The 19,117-nt window shown below is 49.2% G+C and overlaps 1 protein-coding gene across 2 annotated transcripts in view; it reads left to right on the forward strand.

Annotated features, from left to right (window-relative positions):
- The first annotated feature begins 219 nt into the window (after positions 1 to 219).
- Positions 220 to 19,117, forward strand: part of XKR6 (XK related 6) — a 182,725-nt gene continuing 163,827 nt past the window's right edge. Inside the window, exon 1 of one of the 2 annotated variants that reach the window (XM_049819216.1) lies at positions 220 to 1,002. In XM_049819216.1, the coding sequence (XP_049675173.1) occupies positions 239 to 1,002 (764 nt within the window). In that variant the 5' untranslated portion in view covers positions 220 to 238. The remainder of the gene's footprint in view (positions 1,003 to 19,117) is intronic. The other variant, XR_007508363.1, reaches the window with a different exon arrangement.

Genomic DNA, 19,117 nt, shown 5'->3' on the forward strand with positions numbered 1-19,117 from the left:
CGGCGGTCCGGCCCGGCCCGGCCCGGCCCGTTGTCCGCGGCGCTGCCCCGGCTCGGTCGCTAGGCGGCCCGGGCCGTCCTGCGCGGTCGCGGAAGCGCCGCCCCCGGAAGCGGCGGGCGGGCTAGGCGGGCGGGCGGCGGGTGGGGGGGTGCCGGGAGCGGGGACGGGGGGGGGCAGAGCGAGCGAGCGCGCCCGGCGAAGGGGCCGGAGACGCGGCGGCGGCGGCGGCGGCAGCAAGATGGCGGCCAAGTCGGATGGCGGCGGCGGCGGCGGGGGCTTCGCCCAGCTGCACAACCTGGACGAGGCGGCGGCGGCGGCGGCGGCGGCGGGCGTCTGCGGCGCCGGCGGCGGCGGCGGCGGTGGCGGCGGCGGCGGCGGCGTCGGGGCAGCGGCGGCCGAGGGCGCGGAGGAGCCGGGCGGCAGCAGCTCCTTGCACATCTGCCACTGCTGCAACACGTCGTCGTGCTACTGGGGCTGCCGGAGCGCCTGCCTGCGGAACCTCTTCGGGCGGCCGGCCGCCGCCGCCGCCGCCGCCGAGCCGCTGGCCCCTCGCCCCGCCGCCGAGGGGCCGCCGCGGGCGCCGGAGGTCGGCGAGGCGGCCGAGCGGCCGTGGCTGGACTGCCTGTGGATCGTGCTGGCGCTGCTGGTGCTGGTGGGGGACGTGGGCACGGACCTGTGGCTGGCGCTGCACCACTACGGCCGGCGGGACTACGTCTGGTGCGGCCTGACGCTGGCCTTCGTGCTGCTGCCCTCGGTGCTGGTGCAGATCCTCAGCTTCCGCTGGTTCGTGCAGGACTACACGGGCGGCGGGCTCGGCGCCGTGCAGGGCCTCAGCAGCCGCGGGCCGCCCATGATGGGGGCCGTCGGCCGCCGGGGGGGACCCGCCGGCGGGGTAGGAGGAGCCGCCGGCACCGTCACCCCCGGGGCGCAGCGCCTCTGCAGGATCTCCGTCTGGGTCTGGCAGTCCGTCATCCACCTGCTGCAGATGGGGCAGGTCTGGAGGTAAGGGGGCGCCCGGGTCCCGGGTCGGGGGGGGGGGGGGGGGGGTGTGTGTGTCCCCGGACCGGGTGGGGGAGCGCGGCTGGCCGTCAGCCGGTTGCCCGACATGGCGGTGGGTCGGCGTTCCTCGGCCGAGGTGGGGCGGACGTGGGTCGGCGTCGCCTCGCGGTCCGTGGTGGACGTGGGTCGGCGTCGCCTCATGGTTTGAGGTGGGTTGGTGTCCCCTGGCCAAGGTGGGGTGGACGTGGGTCAGTGTCACCTCACGGTCCGTGGTAGACATGGGTCAGTGTCACCTCATGGTTTGAGGTGGATGGGGGTTGCTGTCCCCTGGCTGAGGTGGGGCGGATGGGGGTCACTGTCATCTCGTGGTCCAAGGTGGACGTGGGTCGGTGTCACTTTGCGGTCTGAGGTGGGTCGTTGTCCCCTAGCTGAGGTGGGGTGGATGGGCATTGCTGTCACCTCGTGGTCTGAGGTGGACGTGGGTCAGTGTCACCTCGTGGTCTGAGGTGGACGTGGGTCAGTGTCACCTCGTGGTTTGAGGTGGACGGGGGTCAGTGTCACCTCGTGGTTTGAGGTGGACGGGGGTCAGTGTCACCTCGTGGTTTGAGGTGGACGGGGGTCAGTGTCACCTCGTGGTTTGAGGTGGACGGGGGTCAGTGTCACCTCATGGCTTGAGGCGGAGGTGGGTCACTGTCCCCTGGCTGAGGTGGGGCGGATGGTGGTTGCTGTCAGCTCGTGGTCTGAGATGGACGTGGGTCGGTGTCACCTCGGTCTGAGGTGGCTGTAGTCAGTGCTGTGTCCCCCACATGGAGAAGCAGGGGAGATTCGAGGGTTACTGCCACTTTGGGTGAGGAGAGACCCAAAGGGAGGAGAGATTACCACAAAATAAGCCTGGGGGGCTGAGCTGGGGGGCATGGGGGTCGTTGTCGCCTCATGGTCCGAGGGGGACGTGGGTCAGTGCTCCCCTGGGTGGAGGAGGTGTGAGGGCCCCGCTTGCGCTGAGGGGACGTCCAAGGGGAAGAAAAGTTCCCCCAAAATGTGTCTGTGGGGCTGAGGAGGGAAGAGTGGTGTTCGTTGGTCTGAGCAGGACGTGGGTCGGTGCCCTCCGAGTGGAGATTTGGGGTGACCCCTGCTTCGCTGAGGAGAGCCCCGAAGGGAGGAGAGGTGCCCCCTCCTGGGCAGAGGGGAACAGGGGCTGCTGTCACCTCATGGCCTGGAGGGGACAGGGCTCGGTGCCCCCCACAAGCATGGGGGGTGGAAGGGGTTCTAGCTCCGTCGGGCTGTAGATGGTACCTCAAGGGATGGGGTGGGCTCTTGTTGCCCCACGGACATGGGGCAGGACGAGGAGAGGGGGATGGAGCTGATCTTCCCGACAGGAACTGATGGTGGGGGGGACACAATCAACGGGTGACAGCGTGGAGGCAGGCCCGGGGCTGGGGGTGACCCTCGCACCGGCAGCGCTGCAGAGGGAGGTCCTGTGGTCCTGGGGAGGGCTCGCCCCACCACTCCCCTTCTGGAGCTGGGAGGGGGGGGGCGGCAGCAAGAGAAAGACCCCACAGAAAATGGGGGGCTGCTCCAGAGAGGGTCTGCGGGGGGGGGGCGGGCGGCGGAGCCCCAGCTGCTGAGCACTGGGATGTGCCGTTTCCAGAGGGTGGGTGTCCTCCTGGCACGGATTGAACCCCACGTAGATGGTGAGGGGGTGAGGGTCGCATCCATCCCCGAGAGCCTCTCCCCGGCCGGCGGAGGGGGAGCCTCTGGCTCGCTGACCCCCCCGCACCGAAGGAGCAGGTTGTGGGAGTGGAAAAACGCAGCGTGATGCCTCGGCTGTGGCTTTGGCGAAAGAAGAAACCTTCTTCTTGGCCAGGCAGAGGGGGAATGGGGACGGTATTGGGGTTGCCGGTGTGGGACTGAAGGTCAGGGATGGGGACTGTTCCCTTCCAACAGGAGAGGTCCTGGGGTAGAGGAGACGCTGGTGAGAGGAAGGGTCTGGGAAGTGACCCCAGGAATAAAAAAGCATCCTCCAGAGTGAGCTGGCAATTGCGTTATCCTCTCCAGAAAGAGATGTGGGAGGAGGCAGGGAGGGATTCTCCGGGATGAAAGCTTGTAGATGCAAACGCTACCACAGAGATGTCGGTCTTACAGAAAGGGGTGCTGTAAGGACAACTGTAAAGATCCGGTGTGGCCCAGAGTCCTCCGAGATGGGACGTGGGTCAATAAGATGAGGTGTGGGTGATGGAGGAGTCTCTGGGTTGTGTCACGGGGTGGTGGGTGCACCCCTCCACCCCACGTATGGGTTAGACTGTAGGGAAGAGGCTGTAGATGGAGTTGGCTGGGGTTTGTAGCTTTTAAAATAACCCTTAGGGAGAAGATGCTGAATTTTTTTAAGGGGGGGAGAAGATGGCACGTCATGGCGAAGCAGTGGGAAGCCCTCGGGGGAGCTCGCTGGAAGGGTTAATATCCCTGGGTTGGTATTTCCCAGATGAATTAATGGGGCAAAAATAACCTCACTGGTGGATTTTAGGATTTTTTTTCTGAAGTACGGATGAGAAAAAAGATGAAGGGGAAGACAGAAAGTGATGATTGATGGGGAGGTCCTTCCACGCCCCCCACCAACACATCTGGGTAGCCGAAGGGGTTAACTCTGCTGCCTAATGAAATCGGTGAAGAAGTGGCTGGAGTTAAGATGGAGACAGCATGGTTGAGCCTGGGGGAGGGCTGCGTGGGTGGAGGCAGGGGAGGGCCTTGACACCTCTTCTGAGGACACCGCTCTCTCCAGATAAAATGAATATACACATCAAAGATTTGTATTTTTTTCTAAAGAAGCCAAGGGGGTGGAGGGGAGGGGATCTGTGTGGGAAGGGTGCCTGAAATGTATACCTAGGAAATAAGCCCATGAAATCGTGCAGTGCAACAGCAAATACATATTTCTTGTGCATCTTCAATGTCATTTGTGTAGCGTTCAAAGCACATTTGTTCTCAACTTCTGCTTGGGGCTTTATTCTGTTTTCTTTAATTTTTTTTTTGGCGACTGAGATTTGGGCTGGGGGATGGCGGGAGGGGGATGTCTGCGGGTGATGCATGTGAAGATGATGAATTGGTACGCGACCCTTTCTCCTGCTTTCCCTGGTACTCCCAAGTGCTGATCCCATCAGCAAAAGCAGTTCTCAATGCAGATGCTCCTCTGGCAAGTTGGATTTTTCCCCTCTTGGAGCCAGGCAAAAAAGAAATGCTTGTGTGTTAGCCGTGGTGAAAGCCGGCTTTTGCAAAAACACTCCGTGCCGTGGCATGCTTGAGTGAACAGGTGGGGAGGGGGACACCGAAGTGATGCTGGCAGAGACAGAGGGGGTGCATGTGAAAGAGGTTTTGGGGTTTTTTTGATAAGATGAAGAAGCAAAGCTCAAGTTGCCCAGACTTTTCCCCGCTATGTTAATGCAGAGGAAAAACGTTTGCTTCCGAGGTTGTGCAGGGCTGGGAGTGCCGAAAGGGACTGAAAAGGAGCTCTGCAGACTGGATCGCGTTAGGTGAAATAAGGGAGCTTTCCCTCCTGTTGATTGCTAATCCCACTAGCACAGAGCTCTGGCTTTTTAAGGCATGCTGGTAAGCGTGGACAGCATGGAGCTGACTCCCAATTTCTGACCAGAGCAAGAATTAACTTCATGGGATCTGTGGGCTAGCCTCCACAAGGGTGTCTTTTTGCATTCCCACTATAGCTATTGCAAACGCCATTAAAATTAATCTTGAATGCGGTGATGGGACTAATACTGGAAAGCGCTGTTTTAGTGGTGTTTGCCTGCAGCTAAATCGCTTCGTGCTGGTAAGAAGCGTATACGTGGAGACGGAGGAGGAAGACCTAGGACGATGTAAGTTCAGCGTGTAATGCACTGAGCCTGGTTTCCTGCATAATCACGGATACGCGCTGCGACTGCATGTAGCGTAATCGGGATTGTAGGTTCTGTAGAAGCTGTCGTGGCTGTTGCTCAGCAGCCGGAAGCAAAGTCTTAGAGAATAGAGGGGGCAGGTTGGAGTTGTACAGAAATCCTTGTCCTGAATACGTTAGGTAATCTGGGTTTGGATTTGGGGGATAACACAATTCCTGTAGAGGTTTCTTTTCCTAAATGTTGGGAAGACTTGCCAATAAGATGATAAATAAATAACATTTTATGGCAGAAATATAAACGTACATCGGGCTCTTACTTTAGGAAGATTGTCTCTCCATTTTGTCAGGATTGTGGGAGAAGTAGCTTGTTTTTGAGCAATCTGGGTGGGGGCTTTTTCTTCTGTTCATGTCCTCTGTTGTCCTATTCAGAGAGTGAATCGTGACCAGGCAGGAGTGTTGGGGGAGCAGTGCAAGTACTGAGGGGGGGCTTGATGTTATTCCTGTTTTTTTGTGGTTGTTTTTTGCTCAGCTGCGAACCAAGGGCTGTGTTAATACTGCCTGCCTATAGTGGCTGCTGGAAAGAAAGTATACATATGTATTGTAAAAATGTGTGTGGATGCATATGTATATGTACATATATATTTTTAATTCTTGCTTGAAGTAGTATGATCTCAAATGGCATTCCCACTGATAAAGCTCAGGTCCTGGGGTTTTTACCTTTATAAATCTACAATTTTCACCTTTCTTCTCAAATCTGTTAGATTGTCTTGAGGACAAGAGCAATTCAGCCAGACTGCCCAAAAAGTAAAGTATACCAGTTGGGGCACATTACGCTCACTATTGGGCTGTTGCACTGCAAGCTGCAGAAAGGCTGCTCATTGAGGAGGGATGTTGCAGTGCTGTGGTTTTGCTGGAAATAGGCTGAAGGCAGGTCGGTTGTCAGAGCTTGCCAGGGCTGTTGCTTTCGCCGAAGCCATTCAGCTGTGTAAATTCAGGAGAAATAGTTTTGACTTGAAGTTTTCGTATCTTGGATAGTCGCACAATTTGTATTAATGATAATCAAGAGTATAACTTCTGTGTGTGCTGTACCTTTCTTTAACCTCTTACAAGTGGGTTAGTGGGTCATGATTGCTGTCCTGGAATACAAGGTTTAGAGTATAAAATATGATCCTTTGCGTTGCGGCGTGCTATTAAAGAAAACATTATTGGATTCCATTGGATTAACACTATGTGGAGTTTGAGCTAAAATGAATGCTGATCAGCTGGAAATCACTCTGTGTCTGTTAAACTGTCAGTAACGGTAAGTTTCGTGACTTGAATGTAATACGTTTGTGGGTTTTGTTTTTAAAACTGATCTGACTAGGTGTTTAGAAGAAAAACATTCTATAAAAAAACAACCAAACCAACCAGAACAACCCTTGTCACAGTTTTGACATTACAAACACCTTGTGTATTTGTGTGATTAAAAGAAAAATTACTAAAATTTAGGTGAAGACTTTGCATCTTTTTTATTAGTGGAAAGACCAAATCTGTGAGTTGTTCATCTTTCGGCATGCCCGGAGGTGGAACGATGAATCAGTGGGTTTAAATGGAATATGTGGTATTTAGTGACTACGCGATGAGTGGGTTTAGGCTCTACTAAAATACTTTGGTCTGGGATGAACTGTGAGTTAGGTCCATGCTACTTTGGATAGTTTAGAAATACAGGCAGCTACAGCTCTTAAGATATCTGCCCAAGTCCCTCGAAGTGGGAGACATCTGCTTGTCAAATGACAGATGACCGAGAAGCTGCTGACCTAATACTGCCTCGTTGTCTTGGTTTGGGATGTTCAGCTCTGTAGAGCCTTTCTGTAAATTTACTGCCTTCCCTGGCACACTCGAATATTTTTTTCAGCTTTTTCTGGTTAGCTTGTCTGGCAGCTAAGTTTTTCCCTTTAGCCAAGTTTTAACAGCTTGCTTTTATAGTATGGAGTTTTGTCAGCTTTTGACAAGTTGGCAGAGGGAAGACATTCTGGAATAGATGATAAATATGTTCTCCCTACAAAATCAGGTCTGGGGTATACCTTTTTTTTTTTTTCCAGCGAGGTGGTTCTCCCTTCCAAACACCTTATCCACTCTGCCGCTGTTTCTAAGAGTTTTTTACGGGATCTCTGTAAGTGCGTGCTGGGCTGCGGGTGTAGAGGTCCAAAGGCATTGAATCTGAAGTGCAAGGGAGGTAGGTTGTGTGTGTGAAAATAATCATCGGCATAATAATAATGAAAAAAGGCTTAATCACTTGAGTAGGGTCTCCATTGGTTGCGGGTTGGTGGCGAGGCTCCGTGTCTTGTTGAGTGCTACCCACTAGAGGGGGTCAAACCACAGATGTTGAAGCAGTTCTGCTATGCCAGCCTTGGGAGGGCAGAGTTTTCTCCAGACCTTTTCTTGGGAGAAATAACGTGCTGCCCTGACCTGGTGGGAACTCACCTTCCCATGCAATTCAGTGTTTTTTGCAGTGACAGCATGGCTTGGGTAGATGGGTGAGGGGCATTCGGAGGAGAAACTGGAGTTTGGTTTCCTCTTGGACGTGAGGATGCTGTTGAGGAAGAACCATGTGGGCACAAAGTGCCTGGTGAGTAAGGTGGTCCTGCGGTGACAACAGCTTGTCAACCTCTTCACCATGATATGTGGGGAGGAGGAAGGGGAAGCAGAAATGCTTTGGTGACCTGACTTTCTTCTTACTGGAACCACCATACAGTTTCCATGGCTTTCAAGGCGAGGATACCAGTGTTAGGTATTTTCGAGAGAACATCTCCAGGAGTCCGAAAACTATAAGGGAAGATGGCTGCTTTGAAGTTGGGTTGCAGGCTGCTTTCCTAAATGCTGCTACCCGCATGGTCTTTGACCAGAGTTTCCCTTTTCAGTTGCTCAGGCTTCATGCTGAACTCTAGGAAAGACAGTTGTGCCTTTTTTTCCAGGTGCCCCATGGCTTTATCTCCAATGCCAGTGGCAACCCGAAAGTGGCTTTCCTGGTGGAGGGGAGGCAGGGTGCTAAGGGAAAGAGGAAAGATGGCTCACCTTTTTTGTATGTTAAAATTACAAGCTCTCTATTTTCCACCTTTCTAGATGCTTCCATTTTGCTTTTAGCTGCATTGAGCTAGCTTTATTCTTTGCAGTGGTTCTCCTCTCAGTACAAATGTAGGTTATTCAGGGAGCATTTCTTTTAATGAAAAGGATGGAGGTAGAACTGATGGTGATAAAGCATCTCTTTGGAGGAGAGCTGCTTTCGCTGTCTTGAGACTGCAAGGAACAGAAATTGGACGTCAAATGTGTAGTTTTCCTTGGGGAATGAAAGTAAGCCTATGGAGAAGACTGGATCCTTCACAGAACTTCTCGCTGTACTTTCATTTTGCTTTATTTCCCTTGAATCCTGACTTGATTTTTAGCACCTCACTGTCACTAAATTCAGCAGTAGTATAAGCCAGTGTTCTAACACCTGAAAGCTCTTAGGCAGGAGGAACTATGAATCAGAGTAATGCTTTGCTACAGCTAGAGATAAATTGTAATTAAAGGTATAAGCAAAGAACATGTGCCAAATATTGTTACTTCATTGACCCACCTTCTTCTGATGTGCTGGGATTCAGACTGATGCCCTAGTCTGCTATGACTGCTTTAGGGCACTAAGATGCTTTTCCAAACCGGATCCTAATAAAATGGGGAAAGAGCTTTCTTGGGGAGAAGCATCTTTAGAAAATCCTCAAACCTAGTGGCAGTCTGGTGGTGGGAGGAACAGCTTGCGTTTCTAACCCTGTGGAGCAGAATGGCACGACCTTTGCAGGCAGATCAACAGGCACATCCCATGTCCTTGGGGACCGGTGGTGACCACAGTGTCAAAGATGCTCTGAAAATCTCCTGGGTTGTGGGCCTGAGGATTTGGCTGGGTCCCAGGGCAGCTGGCAGCAGCCCACTGCAGCTCCCCATGGTTGGATTTTATTTTTTTCTTTTTTTTTTTTTCTTTTTTTTTTTTTTTCCAACTTCCTCCGATCTGGGAATTTGTATTGCCCACCACCCTATATTCCAGTTTCAGCCTACGTTTGGTTATGTGTAACTGCTGTAGCGTAGGAGCCACATTTACATTGCTCAGGAGGAGTCTCAGGAGTTGCTGTTTGTCTGCCCTTGGGCAAATATGACCCATGGACTGAGTACTCCATTTAAAGTATGCACATGCTTGGATGGCCAAGCATTGTGTCTGTCTCTGCTTTTGTTTTTTCAGTATAAATGGGTGTGTTATTCCTTCCATCAGTGTCTCGAAGCCCTAGCTGAACCAGCAGCCCCGTTAGAGCAAAACTGGATCTTGGCCAAGAGACAAAAAATAGAGCGAAAGGCAATCTTAAATGTGTCCCCAAAACTATAATGGGACGTGAAGACTGTGCTTCTCCTCACGTCTCCTTTCTTCTGAAATCTGTGAGAGCTCAGGTTCACCTATGAAATATTCACAGTCTGTCCTTAAGTGACTTCAGCTGCGCGGAAGATCTTTTGCAGAATTGGCAGCTTCACTGAAACCTCCTGTATTCAAGTCCAGAGCCTTTATCACGAGAACCTCCTCTTCCTCTGCTCTGCTCTGGCTGCACAGTTGCACTTTATGATGATTTGGTTTACCTGCTGCAGAGGCCGTTGAGGATTTTTGCATCCCAAATAAATATCTGTGTATTGTATCCCCTTTTGTACCTGATGGGATGAGGGAATAGGCATCTCCTCACTTGCCCCAAAACCCCATGGGAAATAGGACTAAGACAGGAGTGCATCATAAATGCTGCCTTAGTGGCCTGCTGTAGATGGTCTGTGAATGGGAACTAAGAAAAACAAGCCTGTTGTGAATAGGCTGAAATTAACACTGCAGAGGTCTGCGCTCATGCTGGAAAAAACTCAATAGGCTGTTGTGCTGTATCACCCTTTCTACCTTTGCAGGTCATCTCGATGTGGGAAAAATTTGCTGTAAAACCCCCACCAATTTGGCAGAACTCTTATTAAAAACTCTTCAGGAGCCACAATGAAAAAGGCTCTGGCACCTGGAGCTGCCTTTATCACCTTTCTAATTAAACCTGCAGAAAAAGCAAATCAAACCCAAGCAACGGAGAAGCGTGGCCAGCTGCTGGAGCCTCCTTCAGCTCCTGTGTCTTTCTCCATGGGGTTTTCTATAGGGCAGCAGTGGGGCAGGGCTGATGGGCCATGCTTCTGCTTGCACGATGGGCACTCGACTTCACAGCTCTCTACAAAAATAAAGGAGTCATGGGCTCTCCCGTCCTTTCAGTGGGGTGGCTCAGGCTTGTCTGCTAAAGCAGGGGGACAACAAGTAACCCTGTGAGTTTTCAGAGAATTCCAGTGTCTGGGAAAATCACCATTTCTCCGGTTTCTATTGTAAAAAAACCCACCAGTTTAACTCTTCGTGCTTGGTTCCCCCACACAGGCAGTCCTGGATGATAGGACTGGCAGTAACGCGTTACTTGATGTACCAAACACAGAAGACAGCAGTAAAGCACCAGGAGTGGTTTTGAGTTTGGGATTGGAATTCATCCCAGTTATGTCTAAGCGAGGGAAAAAAGAGCAACGGAGGCCGATGTTGTTGAAGTAAAAATTGTAAAGAGTGGTATAAGCAGAAGGCATTTAAATAATGTAAACAGTCTGGCATGGGAGGAAGGATGGGAGGCATTCCAGAAACAAAGGGAAAATAGTTTTAAAACATGGCTAAAAATATACCAACTCTTGAATTCCAGAGATTATCTCAATTAGCGCTTTTTCAATATATCTTTACAACAGAATTGTAGGAGTTCACAAAAGATAATAGAGGCTATGAGATACGGAGAAGTGATATTAATTTGTTTAATTAAAAGGATGAAGGGCTCCCTAAAATAAGATTCACTTATCTTCTGTCTCGGGGAGGAACGACGTTATATTCAGAAAACTGTGGCTTGTAGCATCATAGTGTGGAGAAAGTGTGGCGAGAGCCAGGGCTGGGAGTACGAGCCCCCTTCTTCAGCCTCAGTAGTTGCTTGCTCAGTGACGTTCAATAGCAAATCCGTTCCCATGGGATTAATGTGCTATTAGAGCAAAATGGTATGATTTTACATTTCCAAGAGGATTTTGTTTGATGTTGGGGGAGCAGAAATTGGACATTTTCCTCCAACAAAAAAAATAAAATAGTTCAGACATCAGAGCTTTCAGGTGCAGGCAAACACACTTTGGGCATCCTTATGTGTGGAGCTATACATGTATATGCTTGATGTCCTCTTTGGCTTTGAAGGTGTGCTAGCACGTGTCAGAATTTATGTCCAGCCTCAGCTCTGTATATACACCCTTTGGCATGGGGGAGAAGCAAGCATTTCTATCCAGCCATATTTTAAGAGGTGTAGGGGGAGGCAGTAGGGGTGAGGGAGAAGACCCTCATCTAGATCTAAATTAAATTAGCCCCCCTGGATGTATATTAAAATGTTAAGTAGCACTAAGCTCTGTATCCCAGCTCAGCAATATTTCGAGGCACTTTATTGCTTTAATGGAGGGATAAAATAGAACCTGCAATTATAGTAATTTTTTCTAATTGAATATTTTGCTTTATTCTTTCCCTTTGAAAGCTTGACTGTAAGTACTAGCCTTCATAAAGCTTTGGAAATATTTATACTTTCCCTTTCTGGCAATGGGTGTAAATACGCTTCTTCTTGGGCAAGACCATTTCGGTCCCTCATGGCAGAGGAGCAGAAGAGCTCTGGAAAGCAGTGGGCAGTAAACCTTTCTCTGCTCGTTCTAACCATCTTACCATTAACACTGGGAAATACTAGTTTCCCATCTGGTGGAGAGGGGGGAATGTGATGTTACAGACTAAATCATTTCCGTCACCATACGTGGGCTTGACGTGATTGTCAGGTGTATTTTTAATTAATTTATTGTTCACGCAGGGCTAGTCCTTGACAGCTGCATCCAGTCTTTTATCCTCAGGCCATGTTCTGTGCTGGCAGATGAGATCCTTGATTTCTGCCACCTAGGCTGAGTTTGGGGGGGACGACAGGAAAAAACACCTTCTGGATCTTGCTTGAGCAAGACGTAAATGGCAGGTGAAAGCAAAAGCTGAAGGGCAAGGTCCTTGCCCAAAACCGTGTGAGACTGGTGGAGCAGTGATGCTGACAGTAGGGATGGGGAATTAAACTTGAATTGCTGATGGTATAATTGGGTGTCGATTGAAGTTTTTGAAGTAGCCATTTTCGGTGACACAAACTGCCAGCTTTTCAAACATAGGTTCCTACCTCCAGCTCAAGCCTCAAGCAGGCAGAAAAATGCAGACAAATTAACATAATAATTGCATTGTGCATTCTCTGTGCTGAATCTCTGGTTTAAAGAGGGAGATTTGCTGATACTTCCTCAATGCATACAGGCTCAACGGGATGCTATCAGTTTTACGTTGTTGCAATAGCTGTCTTCTCGTCTAAAGGAGACTTTTGATCCAATAAACTGCTTATCTCGTGTAGTTGTCCTTTCATCTAGCGTGGGTGGTGTGTGATGGCTGATTGAAGGTGCAGTATTGTGGTTTGTGTATGAATATTAATTAGGAATGGAAATAATTTGGAACAGTGTGCACCGATGACTCTCAAAGCACTGACTGCAGAAATGCATCTGTTCCTCCCTTGCGGGAGACTTACGGCTACAAGTCCAGGGAAGATGCGAACTCACATTGGGGTGTGAAGTCACCACGTACGGGCTGTTGCGCTGACACATCGACCTGAAGATATAGCGAAGAGGTTGCTGTAATGCTTTGTTTCCCAGCGTTTGTTACGACTGGGCTGGGGAAGAAATGGTTTCTTTGGGGAAAGCTGCAGTGGTGCCTTGCCAAGTCATGTGCATCGGACCTGGAGTGGGAGCTGGAGGTTGAGGCTTTCGCATCGGCATGTGGCTGTGTCGAAAGGCAGCGCGACAGACTTTCGTGCCCTTGTTTTTGTGAAGGACATGCTTTCCTCCTGAACGCTTAATCTCACCTTAGTCCTTGTGAGTCCAGTTCTGTTGTCACACATTGACGTAAATGCATCGTACCGCCAATGCCGGGAAAGGCTCCAGCCCAAAACCTGGTGCAGCCTGCTTTTGAATGATACAGGAGCCTCTCTGTGGGTCTGCCTTGTTGCTTTCCTCTGCTTCAAGTTGCTCCCTTGAATAATAGACCCACAGAATCCTGTCATGTGCACTCCTCAAGCGCAGAGCCCTCTTCGACTCACTTGCTGGGAACTCACTCTCAATGGCCACGTCTCTGTTTGCGAGCTAAGTAATGTCAGGATTTGTCCTCTGGCTCTGAGACAGGCTGGCATAGCGTAGCTGTTTCTATTGTGTTAAGCTTTCTTGGCTTTCAGGAGAGGGTGGCTGCCTCCAGGCTGCCAGCCGAGAGTGGTTTCTGGGCCGTGCTGACTTCTGAGCGGTGCTGAGGGGCTGCTGGTGTGAGGGCTGGTAGGTCCTGGCCAAAACTGTGCCAGGGACAGTCCTGTAGTTGTTGGGCTGCAGAGGCTGTAGCATCCTAATGTACAAGAAGGAGCCCAGAAGGATGCAACGCTCTTGGAAGGAAAATATTCCCCTTCCTTAGGGTTAATTTTTATTTTCTTATGAGAATATGTGGGGTTTTTTTCCCAGCTGATGAATGTGTATCCAACCTGTCAGAGTCTCTAGCAAAATGGTGAAACGCTGGCCCAGGTTGCCCAGAGAGTTGGTGGATGCCTCATGCTTGGAAACATTCAAGGTCAGGTTGGACGGAGCTCTGAGCAACCTGATCTAGTTGAAGATGTCCCTGCTCATTGCAGAGGGGTTGGACTAGATGACCTTTAAAGGTACCTCCCAACCCAAACTATTCTTTGATTCTATGAAAATCCACTTCTAGCTTTCAGATGTGGCCACATGGTTTACCTGTTGGGGTCTAAATTTATTTTATGGCTTATGTGTGTGCTCCAGTAGTGGAGCCCAGATCCCTTCATTGGAATGGATTGTAGATATCACCTTTGGGAGATTTATATTCAGCAGATCGCTTTAGTGTTAATGCTTCAGGGTGAAATCCAGGTGAGCGATGGAGAAAGGAGAATTGCTTAGGCATGTCCATCTAGCTGAGACTCAAACACTCGTGTCCTTGTGAACCTGTCCAGCTTAGGTGCTGGTGGGGGAGGATGTGGTTTGTCCTTTTTGCACCTTTCTTCAGCGTGCTTTGCTCTGCGCTGAGGACCCGGTGGGTTAGGCTGGAACCATCCTGGGAGCTCTGGACAGGCAGTGAGCCAGAAACACACACTTCTGGGGTCACCCATCTTCACCCAGACCCAGTGGAACTGAATTTGTGGGTGAATTTTTTATTTTTTTTTTTTAATGCAAGCTGAGTAATTAGCTGATTTACTTTAAAACTCCTCAGAGCCCTTAAAAACAGTGGTTTAAAACCAGGTTGATTATTCTGCTTTCTTCAAAGCAGGGTATTAGGAAAAGTTGTCTCCTGCAGGCATGTTCCTCTCGCAGCCCTCTCGCGGCACTCCGTGGGTGCCGCGACGTCACACACGCTCAGTGTCACAAATCACTTGCGTGAGCGTGCCACTTGCTTTAAGCGGGGCATGATGGCTGTCAGAGGGCGATCATCTTGATCTGCAGGTTCAGTCTGGCATTTGCTTCGTTCCTGGCATGGCTGGGTTGGGTCTTTGAACCAGCACGCGCTTTGCTTTTCCATTGTGTGCTTTAGATCTGGGATAATAAAACATCAAAGTAAACTATACTGTTGTGGATACAGAAAAATCAGGACGCTCAGTAGGACTTCAGGGAGTAATAAATTTGTTCTATATTTAATCTCATATTTATCGCAGTGTCAGTATGAGACCACTTCATTTTACTACATTAACTGTATCTAAGAATAACTGAATACTTGAAATATTGAGAAAGTGGCTAATACCTGGTGGTAGCTGATGGGATCCAGCTTTAATAGTTATTGATTGGTTTCAAAAAGCTCCCAGTAATATCACATCTTAGCTACTGTATGTCGGGAGTTAAAATCTTATCGGTTATTTAAGATTAGAAATAATTGTAGATTTTCAACTTAATCATCCTTCAGTAGATGAATACAGCCAGGACTTCAGGTGTCATTTACAACTTTGCAAAAAATTATGCTTCATCTGCTATAGTTTTATTGTGTGAAAACCATGGCATCCCTAAGTTCACATGTTCTTGAGCATTTCCTCAGCTGCTCTAAAATTGGTGCGGCTTCTCTGGTCAGGGTGCAAACACCAGTTTGAAATCTGTCAGACAATGAACACAAGAGACAAATGAACCCTGTGGGCTTGGTCTTATTGCTTGGTCCTTTCTGATAATGCCCCATATCTCAGAATGTGCAGGAGAGTCTGCAGAGGTGGGCTGCAAACCCCCGCATATTCTCATAAGAAAATAAAAATGAACCCTAAGTAAGGGGAATATTTTCCTTCCAAAAATTCAGGAGAGCAAAAAGTAAGATTAAACATTGCTTTTTAGTACTAAAACTCTGCCTGGGTAACCTAGCATTTACCTGAATAATCTCTTCACTGGTATGCTTCAAAACACCACCTTAATTGATGCTTTATTACCATTTGTGCAGTGCGTGGTTTTAGTCTTTGTTTTACTACTCTGGAGTTTAATAATTCCGTTTATAATTTTTTTTTTTTTGTTCTGGTATGGCTTGTTGCACAATTGGAGCTTCGTTAAAGGCTCTCATTATTTTTCCTCATTGTGATCGAGCTCTGCCTGGAATGAACCACTGAATTTTCTGTTTGAACACGCAGATCTTGCTGTAATTCCCTTCTGCTCCTTTAACCAGGAACCGTCTCTTTGCGGTTCCTGGGAAGTGACCAGTTTTTTTAGCAGTGAGGGCAAATTATTTCTGACCTGTATACTTTTCTTGTTGGTATTTAACTGTGTCCTCAGAGCAAAAAAAGCTACCACAATTACCGGGAGCTACGTAACTGCCGCAGGGAGTTTGAATTCAGGGTTTAAGTTTAATTTCGGATGGCTTTGCTGACTTCTCTGCTTGGGACTGGATTATTTTCCCCTTACTTTCAGGGGATTAGGGGATTTGTAAACCAGCACTCCTAACAAAGGTGTCTAAAAAACCTGGGAAGGTCACATCTCTTTTGTTTGCTTTGAATGAATTGCTTTTACGGTCCTGAAAGCATGTTTTGGTGGAAATGGAGAGAAAAGGTGAAATTATACTTTTATTTTTGAGGGGAGATGCTGAAGTATTTCACGTAGGAATTGATGAACGAGGATGTACCGACTGAAAATTCATTAGCTAGTGCCATTTCCCACCTTGAAAATTGAGCTCACTTGGACAGAGAGCTCTTTAAGCCGCCCGACTGCTTGAGGAGCCAGACTGTAACTGGGGCAGTGTTTCTGGTTGGGAGCCAGTGCTGGGTTCTTGTGTGCTGCTGTGAAGTTACTGCTTGTAAAGGACCGCAGCCCTCGAACAGCATACTTACTCTTCCCTAATAAATAATGAAAATGAACATGTTTAGACTGGATATTTTGCCTAGCATTGACCCTTACGGTCAATGAAAGGGTTCTTGCCTTGGTAACACTTCCCACTGGGTATAGTATTAATCGGTTGTGTGAATTAACTGAAGACTAAACTTCATTAGGTTGCCATTATCATTGCATTTGTATTCTTCCTGTCCTAAATCCTCAGTGAAAACATCTGTTAGTCACTCAAAATAGAAGTCTGCATTCTTAGGAGCAGTTCCACCATCATAAGCCTGTGGATTTTTACTGATAAGGCTTAAAGAGCAGTCACCTTTAAAGAAATTTATTTTTCTTCCAATCCCTTTTCCAAGAGGAAACCTTTCAGTAAGACACTTCATCTGTGTTAACTGTAACTGCAAATTTGCTTTCGTGTTTGCGCAGGAGGTGCAGTTCTCCGACATCTTTCAAGAGCTCTGAGATGAGCAATGTCCTCCTCCCTTGGCATTGCTTGTCTTCTGTTTTCTGCTCTTTACCCATTTGCCTTCTGTGGGAGTGTATTCAACTTTTGGCTTGGAAGGTATTGTAGTTTTCTTCAGCAGTACTGCTAAGGTAGGTCAAAGTGTTTGATTTGGACTCATACCTGTTCCCAAACCTGGGGTTTCTGTGTAATCAGTGCATTTAATTGCTGTGGTCATTAATTTTTTTTTAAAGTGAATGTCTCCAGAGTTGGGCTACTTGCTGTATTTATGGAACTGAGTGGCAGAAACCAGTGAACAGCAACTTTTTTTTTAAGGTTTCAGTCTTTCCTTTGTTTCATGCAGACTTTGTTGGGTCACCTGAGAAATTTGCTAGGAGAGCACCTAGCTGTCCCAGGCTGACTCTGCCTGCTCTTCGAGCATCATCTGCTGGGGTTACATCCAGCCATTGACCCTCATGAAGTTTCAAGTTTTTGGAGCTTGGGTACCTTTGCTTTATTTGCCTCAAATATAGAGGCAGTGCTTGGCAGCTGCCCATGCCCCTGCCGCCTATTCAAGCCCAGCCAGCTTCTCCAGAAGACAGCCAGGTGTAATGGGTAAGAACTAATCATAATCGAAGGAAGAAAAACCTATCATTGTCATTTCTTGGTCAAAGAGTCTTCAAACTCTCAAACAGATCTTGAACACCAGCAGACTGCGATGCAGCCTTGCTAGCCTGACTTATCCACTCTAGCTAGTCCTGGCTTGGGTCTTCAGCAGGCAGCCTTCCTGCTCAGGGCCCTTAACATTAACCCAAAATCGGGGGAGTGTAAGTGTTGTGGTTTAAGCCCAGCTGGCAACAAAGCACCATGCGGCCGTTTGCTCACTCCTCCCCCCACGGTGGGATGGGGGGGAGAAAATAAAAGGAAAAGCTCATGAGTCAGGACAAGGACAGGGAGGGATCACTCACCACTTATGATCACAAGTAAAAACCAGACTTGGGGAAAAACCCCAAAATCAATTTAATTTGTTACCAATCAAATCAAAACAGGATAATGAGAAGTAAAACTGTATCTTAAAACACCTTCCCCCACCCCTCCCTCCTTCCTGGCTCAACTCCGTTCCCAAATTCTCCACCTCCTCCCCTCCAGCAGTGCAGGGGGATGGGGAATGGGGGTTGGGGTTAGTTCATCCCATGTTGTCTCTGCCACTCCTTCTTCCTCAAGGGGAAGACTCCTCACTCTTCCCCTGCTCCACCATGGGGTCCCTTCCACAGGAGACAGTCCTCCACGAACTTCTCCAGCGTGAGTCCTTCCCACAGGCCGCAGTTCTTCATCAACTTGTCCAGCGTGGGTCCCTTCCATGGGCTGCAGTCCTTCAGGCACAGCCTGCTCCAGCGTGGGCTTTCCCATGGAGTCCCAGCCACCTTGGGGGGCATCCATCCCCCTGCTCCGGCGTGGGCTCCTCTCTCCCCGGGCTGCAGGTGGGCATCTGCTCCCCCGCTCTCCTCCATGGGCTGGGGGAGGACAGCCTGCCGTCTCACCGCGGGCTGTGGGGGCAGCCCCTCCTGCCCCGCTCCTCCTCCTCCTCCTTCTTCACTCACCTCGCTATCTGCACAGGGGTTTCTCTCACATTCCCGTCTCCTCCCCACTGCGGGTTCCACTTATTAAGTCTGTTCTCCCAGAAGCGCTACCGCCGTTGCTGATGGGCTCAGCCTTGGCCAAAAGCGGGTCTGACTTGGAGCTGGGGAAGCTTCGAGCAGCTTCTCAAGGGAGCCACCCCTGTAGGCCCTACCCTGCTACCAAAACCCCGTCAAACCAACCCAAACCAGTAACTCTACAGGTGGTAAGTTTTGAAAAGTGTCAGAGGCTGAGAAGCTAATAGTGATTTAAGTTAAAGAGGCATTCATTGCAGGAGAAGTTATTTAGAGTCATCTTCCTACCAATAAGGAAGAACTACCTGAGAAGAGAGCAACAAAAGAGAAGGTTCATAATAGAAATGCAACTTAAAAGCCTGACAAATTAAGGCTGGTTTTACTGAAAGCACTGTTACGCACTGTATTAGTTTTCAGAAAAGCACATTCGTAGGAGCAGGGAATGACCATGAAAATTTACCATCCCAAACATAAAATTTGCTCATGCATCCTTTGCTCAATGATTCTAATGATAACAGTGAAATGACTTTATCTGCCCATTAAAGGATATATATTACTCTTCCTAATCATATGAGTAGAATTATAGAATGAAATTTCTGCTTTAAATTAGGCTGTTTACCCAGCACTGTGGAGTAGCTATTATTTTCCTCTATACACCGTTTCCCATTCTGCATATCT

The sequence above is a fragment of the Accipiter gentilis genome, chromosome 16 (assembly GCF_929443795.1).
Source record: "Accipiter gentilis chromosome 16, bAccGen1.1, whole genome shotgun sequence".
NCBI lineage: Eukaryota > Metazoa > Chordata > Aves > Accipitriformes > Accipitridae > Astur > Astur gentilis.